The sequence below is a fragment of the Protopterus annectens genome, chromosome 7.part1, assembly GCF_019279795.1.
Source record: "Protopterus annectens isolate FY-2018-M chromosome 7.part1, PAN1.0, whole genome shotgun sequence".
Lineage (NCBI taxonomy): Eukaryota > Metazoa > Chordata > Ceratodontiformes > Protopteridae > Protopterus > Protopterus annectens.
Genome location: NC_056740.1, coordinates 230,706,023 through 230,719,931, shown reverse-complemented (window position 1 = coordinate 230,719,931; position 13,909 = coordinate 230,706,023). Strand labels below are relative to the sequence as shown.

Genomic DNA, 13,909 nt, shown 5'->3' with positions numbered 1-13,909 from the left:
TGAAACACTATGAACATCTGGGTGGGGTCCAGTGTTTGAAGGTTGCCAATGTCTTTGTTTACAAGTTCCACGATAATGCGTTCCATGCCCTTGCAGATCAGGCTCGTCAGACTGATGGGACGGTAGTCCCCGGGATCCAAGGTGAATCCCCCTTTGTGGAGCGGGATAACTGTAGTCGTGCGCCACTCAGTGGGCACGAAGCCTGAGGTGAGGCTATGATTAAACATGACACTTAGGTGAGGTGTCAGTTCATTTTGTCATTCATCTAGTACACAGCCCGGGATGTCATCTGGTCCCATGGATGCTGTATTCTTAGCTTTGGAGTGTGCGGTTTCTGTGTGGCCATGATTACCAGAATTTGGCAGTCTTTTGGTATTGAGATGGGTCCTTCAGGGGGTGAGAGGGGGGCTGAAGTTGCCACTAAATCCATCTGCCAGGATATTGGCAATATCCTTGGGATCAGTATATTTAATGCCATTCTGTTGTAGCTCAGAGAAGATCTGAGCATTGCCATTTATACTGACATAACTATAGAATGCCTAGTATTTGTCTTTGGAATCTTTAGCAATTTTATTTTCGTAACTTGCATTGGAGGATTTTATGAGGGATCTCAGCTTCTTACTGAGGCTGGTAAAGGAGTTTTTTGCATCCTGGATTTTCCTCTTTTCTGCAACAATTTCTTCCTTCTGTTGTATAGTTTGTTTATGGCAGGGGACAACCAGATTGGCTTCCTTTTTTTGGAGGAGAGCATCTTGGTTCTATTTGGGATGGCACGATTTATGCACGAGTGGATGTGCTTGTACAGTGCCTTAGTGTAGGATTCAGCAGTCAAACTTTCAGGTCCCGTCTGCATGGGTGTCATGAAGTTTGTCACTTCCGACTTGAGTAGCATGAAGTTTGCTTTGGAGAAGCTTTTTACAGAGGTTTCCTTAGTGGGAGGTAGGGTGGGATGTGGATGTCAAGGGTGATTAGCTTATGGTCAGACCTGACCAATGACAGGGTGACCACTTGTGTGGAGCATCTATCTCCCATGTTGGTAATGACCAGGTCTAGGATATTGGAGCCCCTGGTGGGACAATGGATTAGTTGTTCCAGGACACTGGAATTTATGAATTCCAAGAACCGTTGGGAAAAGGTGTTGTTACTGGAGTAGTTTTCCTAGTTAATAGCAGGGTAGTTGAAATCACCCAGTATTAGGGTGTTTGGTTGTATCTTAATATTTTCCAGTATGTTTAGAAAGGTGTAGTGAGAATCTCGGGGCATGGTAGGGGATCTGTAGCAAGCTGCAATTTGGACTGTAGTCTTACCTAATGTTGGTTGCACCTACAACATTTCAGATGCATTGTGTTGGGCAACTAGCCTGGAGGTGTGAATATCCTTGGTGAATATGGACACTCCTCCACCTTTAGTGTTTCTGTCGTGGTTTGGTGGCCGAAAAGTGTGGTAAGAGTTGTAGCCTGGTATTGCAGGGGTGCGCTCTGGAGCCTTGAACCAGGTCTCAGTTACTGCACAGATATCGATGTTCTCCATTTTTAGGACTGCCTCGAGAGAGAGTGCATTTTGAGGTTTACACTTCTAGCATTGAGAGCATTACCTTCAGATTTTGCATGCTTGTATCGGTTACGGTGGTGGTTTTGTCTTTTGAACCTTGCCTAAAAAAGGCACTATAGGGGTGGCAAGAGCTTTAGCCAGTAACCTGAATCCCACGGGTGACAGGTGCAGACCATCTCTGGTAAAGCATCATGGTCTGTCGATCATGATGTCCCAGCCAGATACGGGATCACCTTTGAATGTCACCAGAAGCTTAGCCAGTGGTTGAAGTCAATCATTTTGTCCTTGTACTGTGGTATCATTCCGGGCAAAGGCAGGATGCTACTCAGGGCTAGGGTCATACCTGCCAGGGCTACATCATCCGAGAGCTCTTCCTCGTCTCTTTTCATGTAGTCCAAGAAGGTACGTCTCAAGTCATTCACTCCAACATGGACAATGTCCAAGTGTTCAACACTTTTCAGAAACCTCCATGGTTTTCATGCAAAAGTTAGGTCTGATCTTTCTTTGTTGTCCGATTATTGGCATTGTTTAACCACATATTTTTGACAATATTTCTGCCTTTTTAACTTCTGACTGTTACTGTAACCAGAGGGATGGTTAGGTGAGAACCTGAATTAACACTTTTAAACGGATAAGCTAGATAAGTCTGACAATTCTGCTTGTCTTATTATTATGATTATACTCGGTAGTTGCCCGAGTGAGATAAAGGTTATCACTAGGTGACTACTGACAGCAAGGAGCCACCATATATTTTGTGCATTTCTCCTGGCTTGGTCAGTCATGTGTGGAATTTAGGTGGGAGGAAGGGTTCAGTAATATCCTAGTGTTATACTACTTGACTGAATGACTCGGGTCTTCTCCTTACTGATGATAATGAGTCAGTGTTACATAACAGCTGCACAATGCAATATAATGAATGCCTACTCAGGTTATGTGCAGCAATTATCACCCATGTCTCAGCATGCATAACTTTGCAGTAATGAAAGGAATGTCATTATCACATTAGCAATACGTGCAGTTACAATATAGCAGTTAGTCATAATCACTTTTCTGGGAAAAGTCACAGCTGCTACTACTGTTATTGACATAAGTAGAAGTCGTTATCAATCTGATCAATCTACAAGCCAGGTTGTGTTTTTTCTCTGGCTGGAGTCACTGCAAGCAACCCCCCTCATTCTTCAACTGCCTACCCTCTTAAACCCCTGATATTTTTTTTTCTATATATATATATATATATATATGTGTGTATATATGTGTGTGTATTGTGTGTGTTTATATATATATATATATATATATATATATATATATATGTATATATAAATATACAGATATAGATACAGATATATATACATATACATATATATATGTATATATATATGTACATGTTTATATATATATATGTATATATAGATATCTATATATATATATATATATATATATATATATAGATAGATAGATATATCTATATATATATATATATATATATATATATATTATATATATATATATATATATATATATATAGATATATAAAATATACATCTCATCTTTAGGCTTTTCCCGTTAGGGGTTGCCACAGCAGATCATCTCTCCATTTCTTCCTATCCTCTGCATCTTGCTCTGTCACACCAACTGCCTGCATGCTCCTCTCTCACCACGTCCATAAACCTTATCTTAGGCCTTCCTCTTTTCCTCTTACCTGGCAGCTCCATCCTTAGCATCTTTTTCCCCAATATACCCATCATCCCTCCTCAGCACATGTCCAAACCAATGCAATCTCGTCTCTCTTGCTTTGTCTCCAAACTGTCCAACATGAGATGACCCTCTAATATACAGAGTCCTAATCCTATCCATCCTAGTCACACCGACTGCAAATCTTAACATCTTTAACTCTGCCACATCCAGCTCTGACTCCTGCCTTTTTGTCAATGCCACTGTCTCCAACCCATATAACATAGCTGGTCTCACTACCCTCTTGTAGACCTTCCCTTTCACTTACTGGTACCAGTCTGTCACAAATCACTCCTGACACTCTTCACCACCCATTCTACCCTGCCTGTACTCTCTTCTTCACCTCTCTTCCACATTCACCATTACTCTGAACTGTTGATCCCAAGTACTTAAACTTGTCCACCTTTACCCACTCTACTCCCTGCATCCTCACCATTCCTCTACCCTCCCTCTCATTTACACACATATATTCTGTCTTAGCCCTGCTGACCTTCATTCCTCTGCACTCTAGAGCACATCTCCACCTCTCCAGAGTCTCCTCAACCTGATACCTACTCTCACTACAGACCACAATGTCATCTGCAAACATCATAGTCCACAGGGCCTCCTGTCTGATCTTATCTGTCAAACTGTCCATCACCACTGCAAATAAGAAAGGACTCAGAACTGATCCTTGATGTAATCCCACCTCCACCTTAAACGGATCTGTCACTCCCACTGCAGTCCTCAGCATTGTCACACTACCCTCGTACATATCCTGTACCACTCTTAGATACTTCTCTGCCACTCCCGACTTCCTCATACAATACCACAACTCTTCTCTAGGCACCCTGTCATATGCTTTCTCCAAGTCTACAAAGACACAATGCAACTCCTTCTGACCTTCTCTGTATTTCTCCAATAACACTCTCAGAGCAAACATTGCATCTGTAGTGCTCTTTCCTGGCATGAAACCATACTGCTGATCACTATCACCTCCCTTCTTAACCCAGCTTCTACTACTCTTTCCCATAACTTCAAGCTGTGACTGATCAATTTCATCCCTCTTTAGTTACTGCAGCTCTGCACATCACCCTTATTCTTAAAGATAGGTACCAAAACACTTTTTCTCCACTCCTCAGGCATCCTCTGACTTTCCAAAATTTCATTAAACAATCTAGTTAAAAATTCCACTGCCATTTCTCCTAAGCATCTCCATGCTTCCATTGGTATGTCATCTGGGCCAACAGCCTTTCCATTCTTCATCCTCTTCATAGCTGTCCTTACTTCCTCCTTGCTAATCTGTTTCACTTCCTGATTCACTATCCCCACATCATCCAACCTTCTCTCTCTCATTCTCTTCATTCATCAGCCTCTCAAAATACTCTTTACATCTACTCAACACACTCTCCTCTCTTGTGAGTACCTTTCCCTCACTATTCTTTATCTCCCTTACTTGCTGCACATCTTTCCCAGCTCTGTCCCTCTGTCTAGCCAATCAATACAGGTCCTTTTCTCCCTCTTTAGTGTACAATCTCTCAAACAACTCTCCATATGCCTTATCCTTAGCTTTCGCCACCTCTCTCTTTGCCATGCGCCTCATCTCCTTATACTCATGTCTACTTTCTTCATCTCTTTGACAATCCCACTTCTTCGCCATCCTCTTCCTCTGTATACTCTCCTGTACTTCCTCATTCCACCACCAGGTCTCCTTGTCCTCCTTCTTCTGTCCAGATGTCACACCAAGCACCTTTCTAACAGTCTCCCTTACTAGTTCTGTTGTAGTTACCCAGCTATTCGGTAACTCTCCACTGCCTCCCAGTGCCTGTCTTAACTCTTCCCTAAACTCCACTTCACAATCTCCCTTTTTTAACTTCCATTTAATCCTTGGCACTGCTTTCACATGCCTCCTCCTCTTCTTGATCACCAGCATCATCCTACAGACCACCATTCTATGCTGCTTAACTACACTTTCCCCTGCCACCACTTTACAGTCTCCAATCTCCTTAAGACTGGCCCTCCTACATAGGATATAATCCACCTGTGTGCATCTTCCTCCACTCTTGTACGTCAGCCCTATGCTCCTCCCTCTTCTTAAAATACGTATTCACCACAGTCATGTCCATCCTAGATAATGTACTTGCACATATATACATTGTTCACACGCATATATACAAGTTTGATAATTGTGCGTATCTCAACATTTTCCTGAAGGGGTCCATTTGGGTGAATGTTTCATTTAGGGACATGTGTATAACATGTAGTAATGAAGATGTTGGTAGGGGAAATAATTTGTGTACCAGGGAAGTGCTTGTGCATACATGGTCAGACTGCTGAAGATCTTAATACAGATACGGTGCAACAAGTATTACCTACAGCTCAGGTTTCAGTGATGGTTATTATAATTTTTGTTTATGTATCCAGCTTTCGACAATAATTTATTATCTGTTAACAATATGCACATACTGCACTGAGGAAAACTGATGGGTCTTATTGTAACCAGAGTGATGGCCAGATACGATAACTTGAATTACTTTTGTGACTAATTCGTACATGGATGAACCAGATAAGTTTGACATTTCTGCTTCTATTACTGTACTTCGGCTTGCCTGCCACTGAAGTCCCATACCTGTCCTGGGTTCATTAGTGGAGTGGTGGTCCTTACCTTGCTTTTTCTCTATACATGTACCCATTCAGCAGAATGTTGGCTACACCAAGAATGTGTATATTTACAATCATGTGTGTCTACATGGTAACAACTATTTCCGAATGCTGTGCACATGTACAGATATCAGTTTATTTTTTCTTATTTTGGTAAATAACTTTGCAAGGGAGCATCTGAATGTGCTAAGTAATACCTCATTTTGAAGACAGTATTGATAGTTCAACATGGTAAAAGAACTGCCCCTGTATGTTGTATACATGCACAGATATCAAAGTTTGTTTTGGAGTTAAGTTATGAAAATTATGATTTTTCCATATTTTGGTAAATAACTTTGCAAGAGAGCATGACAGTGTGCCAAGTAAAACCTCATTTTGATGACGGTGTTACTCCTTACAACATTGTAAAAGAACTGTGTGTGCACTGTATACATGTACAGATATCACAGTTTGTTTCTTGTAGGATTATGAAATTTATACATTTCCAATACTTCTCATTATCAGGCCCATATCTTTACAAGGGAGCAAGGTGATGACACAAATGATGCATCATTTTGATGCTGACATTGAGACGCACAACTTCTACACGTCTGTTACAGGCGATGAGATATTCTGCTTTATCAGTTACGAAAAATATTATATTAATCATATTTCTGTGACTATGTCCGTAAAGGAGCATCACACAGTAATGGTTAGGGTATCATTTTAAAGCTGACATTCATACTAATTAAATACTAATTGTATGGGTCTACATGATATACTGACCAAGATATTGTGCACAATATCACCATTCCTTGCCAAATATTTAATAATGACTATGATGTGCACTATCAACATTTACACTGTTGGAAAGGTCAGTGTCTGCTGAAAAACTTTTGCGTTTACATTTTTAGTTTAGCTCTTATAGTTAAAGAGCAATGAATATTTGTTTTCCATATGGTATTACAAATGAATTTTCTGAAAATGAGCTCAGGCTGCACTATTATTTCTATGGTAGAATTAAGCAGGCAGCTTTTTCTGAGCTGCTCCAGAGTGAATGAGTTAAAAATGTCACTTATTCCACTTCTCAACTCTTTGCTTTCTTTTCCTGGAAAGACCTCCTGGAAAAAGGAGGACCCCTGTCAGAGGTACTAGCTCAGGAATCAAGCAACTTAAGCCTGGACGTTGGTAAAACTTCATCTGCTCCATGTCCAGAGACCAACAAGAGTACTTTGCCCTTCTGAAGGAAGGACAACCACACAGCCACAGAGAGTTGTCTAATTCTTGGCCCTTGGTGTCTTCCCAAAAATTACACAAGAGGGACAGAGATGATGAGCAGTCCAGGAACACGGTTTGGCCACAGCAGTCATCCATCAGAGGCCGATGCAGTGAGGAAGCTGATCTGACACAAAGACTTGCGAGACATTTTCTTCTTGTGGACAGGAAAAGGACGAACCGAGGAGACTGATAACTGCTCTACGGTTTAGCCAAGAAGACAGCTTAAAAGGAGAGTAGTGATGCCGGTCTGCGTCAGTAACTACGACAGAAAAGGAAATATTTTTAGGTACAAAATTTAATGCAGGTTGTCAAAGAGCACAGTACCCTGCACCTCACATAAAAACTCTAAATGTAGGGAAAATACAGTAAAAAGATCTCTTGCACAGTCTTCTCAAACAAGCATTCCTCAAGTAAAAATCCCTTTATGTAATGACCGTCCATTTTTTCCTGCATAAAATATGCATATTTTACACACAAACATTTTTCCATAAAAAATGAAGCAGTGGGAGACTGCTAGCTGACCTTCAATTCCACAAAGGCAACAGAGGAAGGGCACTTTGTCATCAAGAGAGCTACGAAACATTTGGAGCCCTAACCTCTGCTTTTATGCAACTCTCAAACTGCACAGCTGTTAAGTCATGTGGAAGGTGCCTTGAAACTCTGAAAGCTAGCCAGTGGTCATATCCTTTCAAGGATACAACTCATATGCAGCTTACACTGCTGCAACAGTGATCTTATGTTAAGCATCAAACATTTATAATGGAAATTCTTGTGAGGGATTTGCTTTTTACACACCACACAATTAACTGCAGCTACAAATTCTTCTGAAATTCAGTGTCACCCATTAGCCAAAAAGTAACAACACTACAGAGAGTATGAAAGAAATTCCTTATGGGGTACTTATTTGTGCTGCTGGAAGTAGACAATGACAGACTAAGCACTATTAGCGAATATAGGACTAAGTAGTGCACGACAAAGATCTTAAGATAGCATTGACTGATGCTCCATTTATTACTACCAACTTCCCAATGCCCTTAGTGGGATAGTGAAGGCTGAATCTACATGGTACAGCTTGAGAAGATGGGTTTACCTGCACGAAGGTTGTCTAGATTGCTTGGACTGCAACAGTGACACATTACAATGAACATCACAGATAACTATGTACAATACACAATGCCAATGATTGCTATTAATTAAGCATTCCATCCCATTTTCCAAGGTACTTAAAAATACATATTTAGACCCCAGCATTTTCCCAAGCTCAGGGGCCCTGTTTACCCCTTTGGGGCAGTTAGGTTCCCCTAACAACCTAGAATCAGAAGCAGCCACGGAAGGAAAGGCAAGAGATGGAGACGTCATATTTTCTCCTACAAGAGGCTTGCAGATTTTCTGATCATGTGCAAATAAATACCCCTGCTAACCAGTGATGTTCAAGTATGTGCACCACTTACTTGCACTTCTTTTCTAAAGTTTCATTACATAAAACGCATACTTTGGGGCATTCTCCAAGACAATCCTGCAGTAAAATGAAATTGATACCCGCTTCCTGGGATGGGCAAAGCAGCATCAAACAGTCACTCAAAAACCTTTCCCATCACTGGTTCCTGCAGCACCAGGACAATATTTAAATTCAAGTCAGTTATTAAGGTCACAGTCAGTACTCCCATCTCTGAGCTCCTTCTGGCCATTTCGAACCACCTTCAGACAACTTTTTAAATTATTATAAATCATATGCAAAATGGTGGTGCTGCGGTAGCTTGTTGCCTAACAGTAAGACGTTGTCCTGTTCGATTCACAGCTAGAGCGTCTTCTGTGTGGAGACGTGCGTGAATGGGCATACCTTTGTTGAAGGTTGTGTGTCAGGGCTGGCAACTCAGCACGTAAAAATCTACTGCCAATCATTAGCGGACCGGAGTTCTGCTGTGGAGACCCCTAACCGGGAAAAGCCGAAAGACACAACAACATGTGTAGCACAAATTTACTTTAATAATAAAAACAATAATTACAATGATCTCAGATATGACTCGATAACTTACCAACTCTTGAAGGTTGTTGTTTGTAAGAATCAACTCTCTGAGATTTGGTAAAGACTGCTCAAGATTTTCACCAATTCGACTATAATAAAAATGCATTCATGAAAAAGAATTAGAAAAATAGATAAAAGTCAGGAACAATGACTGCTTCTATCCTAGCAACATTTTACATCAGAATACTCTATAAAAAATGTGGCCTTGTCTATCTGATGCACAAGGTTACAGATATTTTTCTGAATACCAACAGCAAGACAACTACTGCAAAATGGAAACGAAATACTGGCAAATTTTGTTAAATTCAAATAGGTGTGAGGGCCCAAGTTAAGGGATTGTACCATTTACATGGACGTTAACATATCCGAGAAAAACATGCTTTAGGAAATCATTAGAAAGTCCATCCTATAATCTATACACATCCAGTAAGGAGGAGGATTCCTGTATATGGTCTACATTTGGTTGCCCTTAAGATGTAGATAGGATTACTTAGCAGCTTTGTGAAATAAATATGCATTATTCTGTTCAAAAAGAGTGAGCTAAAATAAACAGTCTTTGGTTACTGCCTAACCATATCTGCGCTAAAGCACAACGCAATATGCAAAAGAAAGATTACCAAAAGGCCATCTTCCCGGTGTAGCAGCATTCATCTAGGGAGAGGACTGTAATGTGCAGGCTGCCAATTTAAATGCGATAACTGGGGGTAAGGTCTCAATTCACACCACTGACCAAGCATGCAAGGGGGCACCTTGCCTCAAAAGCGTACAGTAAATACATACTGCTGACTCTGGGTATAGCTACACTTCACAAACCTAAATAAGCTTTACAATGATCAGCTGCAGAACAGTTACAGGCATAATGGCAAGAGCTTACGCCACCTTGATCCAAAGCCCAATGTCTTCTGGTACTACTTTACAAACACTAAACAAAACCTGTCCAACATTAAATTCTGTGCACACAGGTTTTTCAGGAGGAGATAATGATCTTTTTCAAGTATCAACACCCTCCTTCCAATATTCATTGTTACAACTTACCAAACAAACTGTGCGATCACACCAAAAACATTGTTTCTAATAATTCTTAAGCTAAATTATAATCACATGGTAGCAAAATCATTAACAGGCAGTTCTCAAATTGCCCAAGCAAACAGTTATTAAACAGTTCAAAATAAACACCTTTAAACTAATAAAGCAAACACAATTTCAAACTGAAAAAATATATACAACTTTAAAATGCATAAATTACTGTAATGTACTTTGAAAAATGAAATACACAAGTAGATGTACTCTTGCACAATGACATGAAATAAATGAGGGTAAAGAGAAAGATGACATATGAAATTTTATTCTGACTTTCATTACCAGTGGCCGAAAATTGATCAATTCCAACTAACTTGGAGATGCAAATCCAAAACAACAAAATCTCAGTCAAATGAGTTCCAGGCCTCAGCACCTGACTCAAGAGCTGCTGTTGGCTGTACATGCTTTAGAAATGAAAGGAAACTAAGTTAGTAGATGCAGTCAAAGTGGGGAAGGTACCACAACTAACCTAGGTTCTATGACAGGTGTTCTGAAGATAGGCAACACTTAGCACACAGTCCATATAAACAATCTTTCAGTTTAGAGTCCAAGGGAAATGTGCATCCTGTTGCTTACATAAATTTCAAAAAATTAAAAAGCAGCACTGCTCAACTCACAGAGTGGCATAATTCCATTTTCATCAGTCTTAAAAAACACACTTTCACTGTGCATCTGAATTCTGCTAAACCTCTTCTACGCAGGGAAGCCTAACCCATGTCACATTAAGTCAGTTGTTCGGGCATTAGTGCTAAGTAGGAAGAACCAAGAAGGACCAGAAGCAAGAGCTACGTGAAACCAAAACAATTCACAACCAAAAAACACTAGAAATAATCAAAGCCAACCAACACTACATGGTTGAATACCATATTATTATACATTATATACACACACATATATATATATATATATATATATATATATATATTTATATATACACACACACACACACACACACACACACACACACATACATAAATAAATACACACACACACACATATATATGTGTATATATATATATATATATATATATATACACACACACATTATATATATATATATATATATATATATATATATATATATATATATATATATATATAGGTTCATAGGTTTATATATATATATATATATATAGGTTCATAGGTTTATACTAGGCTATCTGCCCTAAGGCATTTATAAGCCTAGCCTAAATTTCTTTGTGGCTTACGCCACCCCTCTTATATGAAAAATACTGTGCCCATTAGTTTGTTGTGCCTCTGTCCAGCAGTGACACAGAGATGATTCCCCCGCATAAACCTATGATCTCCCATCCACAGGTCAAGATTTATCTTGAACAGAGCCAGCGCAAGGTGCTCTGGCCTCACATGGACCGTGGGATTTTATTCCACAGCATAGGAGTCATTCATCCCTCCAGCACGCCCTATTTATATCTGTGCTAAGGTTTAAGTCGCTTGTTCTAGTGGTTTTGGTGGATTTGGATTTTTGAGGTGGAGCATGTCCACACTCCGGGTTGGACATGGCCTTGTATGTCAGGCACATGTCACCTCTGAGCAGAGATGGTATGCAACTGAATAGAGCTGGAGTTTCCTTCAATCTGGCAGCATATGACAGATTTTGGAGTCCCTTTATCCTTTTGGTGAGGGAACTTTTGGGGTCTCTCCAATTGCTGCAGATGTCGGGTGCATATACATCTTAATGGGGGCAAATGTACTCGCATCATTGGTCTTGTAAGTGAAGAGTACAGGGGAACAATGACCCTTCACTCAGATCTGGATGTGAATCCCTTCATGATCAGGGTGGGCAATGTAGAAGGTCTTTCTAACCACTTTAGCAACGTGGAGTGTCAAAAAGAAAGGCCACTGTCAACCTGGGGTCCCCAGCATCCCCGAGCAACCTCTTCTGTGCTTAGTGGATTGCCACCTATATGGTAGCTTGGGTTACCTTTGTTTTTCCCCAAGGGTATGACTATACATTTTGGCTGCTTAACTTCAGGCCATGGCTCTGGCACCAGCTATCTGTTTCCTCGTGAGTCCATTCCGGAAGGATATCCGCGGTCCGATGCACTTTCCACTATGGCGCCCAGTTCGTGCAGCTCGCCTGCAAACTTTGTCAGGCCAAAGTCCTCCCATGTTGGCCTGTACTCTGAGAAGTAGATGCCGAACAATAGGGGGCCAAGGACAGAGGCCCTGTGGGACAATCGCCGCTAGACCGCTTGGAGTCTGACATTGCGCCAGCAACTCTAACCCTGTGGGTTCTGTCCTGGGCTTTCAGTTTGCAAAACCAATCTTGTGACATATGGGTTTACATTTGCTGGTAAAGTTTTTCTACAATACCCAAGTGGGTATTGTGTCGAAGGTCTCTTTTGCAAGGTCAAGGTAGGCTGTATGGACTGCCTTTCCTCATATCAATGGCCTTGGTGACTGTTTCAAGTTAGTTGACTCAATTTGAAAAAGCAGGCATGATCTGCCCTTGACGGTTGGGAACTGGGTCGGGTCCAATGTCTGCAAGTCCCCTATATCTTTGTTTATGAGCTCCATTATGATCCTCTCCACAGCTTTGCAGACTAGACTTGTTAGCTTATGGGCGCTGCAATTAATCAGGGTCCCAGTAGAGGCACCGCCTTGTAGAGTGGGGACCACAGCTGCGTGATCGCCACCCTGGGCAATCTAATCCTGTGGTAAGGCTGAGATTAAATATATACATATATATATATTACACACACACACATATATATAAATATATATACATATACACACACCTATAAATATCTATATAAATATATATATATCTACACACACACACAGATATATGTATGTGTATATATATATATATATATATATATATATATATATATATATATATATATATATATGTATGTGTATATATATATATATATATATATATATATATATATATATATATATATATATATATATATACACATATATATATATATATATATAAACACACGTATATACAAATATAGGTGCATAGGTAGGTACTAGGCTATCGGCCCAAGGGCCTACGTAACCTTAGTCAGCAAGGTACCATAGTTTACGCCACCCAAGAAAGTTATTTTCCTGTGCCACTGTCCAGCAGAGACACAGAAGTGATCCCCAGGGTGTATTTCCTATTTCCCATCCACTCAAGATTTTTCTTGAAGAGTGCTAATGAAGAACTTTGCTTGACAGATGGGTAGCTTGTTCCAGAGGATAGGAAGTCTCTGGGACAGGAATCTATCCCTCCAGCGTATCCTGTTTATTGTGGTGACAAGGTTTGGGTGCATAGAGTCTGTAGCTTGGAAGGATTTGGATTTCTTTAGATGTAGCATGTCCAACAGCTCAGGGTTTGACATAGCTTAATATATTAGGCAGAGATCGCCTCGGAGTAGGTGATATGCTACGGGTTCCGTTCAGAAGCTCGAAATACTGCAACATTGAATTTCAGTATTTTGAACCCAAGAAGCAGAACCCACATAGTAGTGAAAGGTTAGAAGCGCGAAATTAAAAACCTCGAATACTGGAGGTTTTGAATATTGCACTTAAGTTCTGCTATGGTTATGTATTCAGGTAAGTGTGTGTGTGCGCGCGCACATCCATGTCTGTGTGTGTTAAAAAGTTTGG

The 13,909-nt window shown here is 40.4% G+C and overlaps 1 protein-coding gene across 2 annotated transcripts in view; it reads right to left on the bottom strand.

Moving 5' to 3' along the window:
• The window catches only part of SNRPA1 (small nuclear ribonucleoprotein polypeptide A'), a 229,422-nt gene that overhangs the window by 191,970 nt on the left and 23,543 nt on the right, over window positions 1-13,909 (bottom strand). For both annotated transcript variants that reach the window (XM_044078681.1, XM_044078682.1), the window contains one exon: window positions 9,216-9,294. In XM_044078681.1, the coding sequence (XP_043934616.1) occupies window positions 9,216-9,294 (79 nt within the window). The remainder of the gene's footprint in view (window positions 1-9,215; window positions 9,295-13,909) is intronic.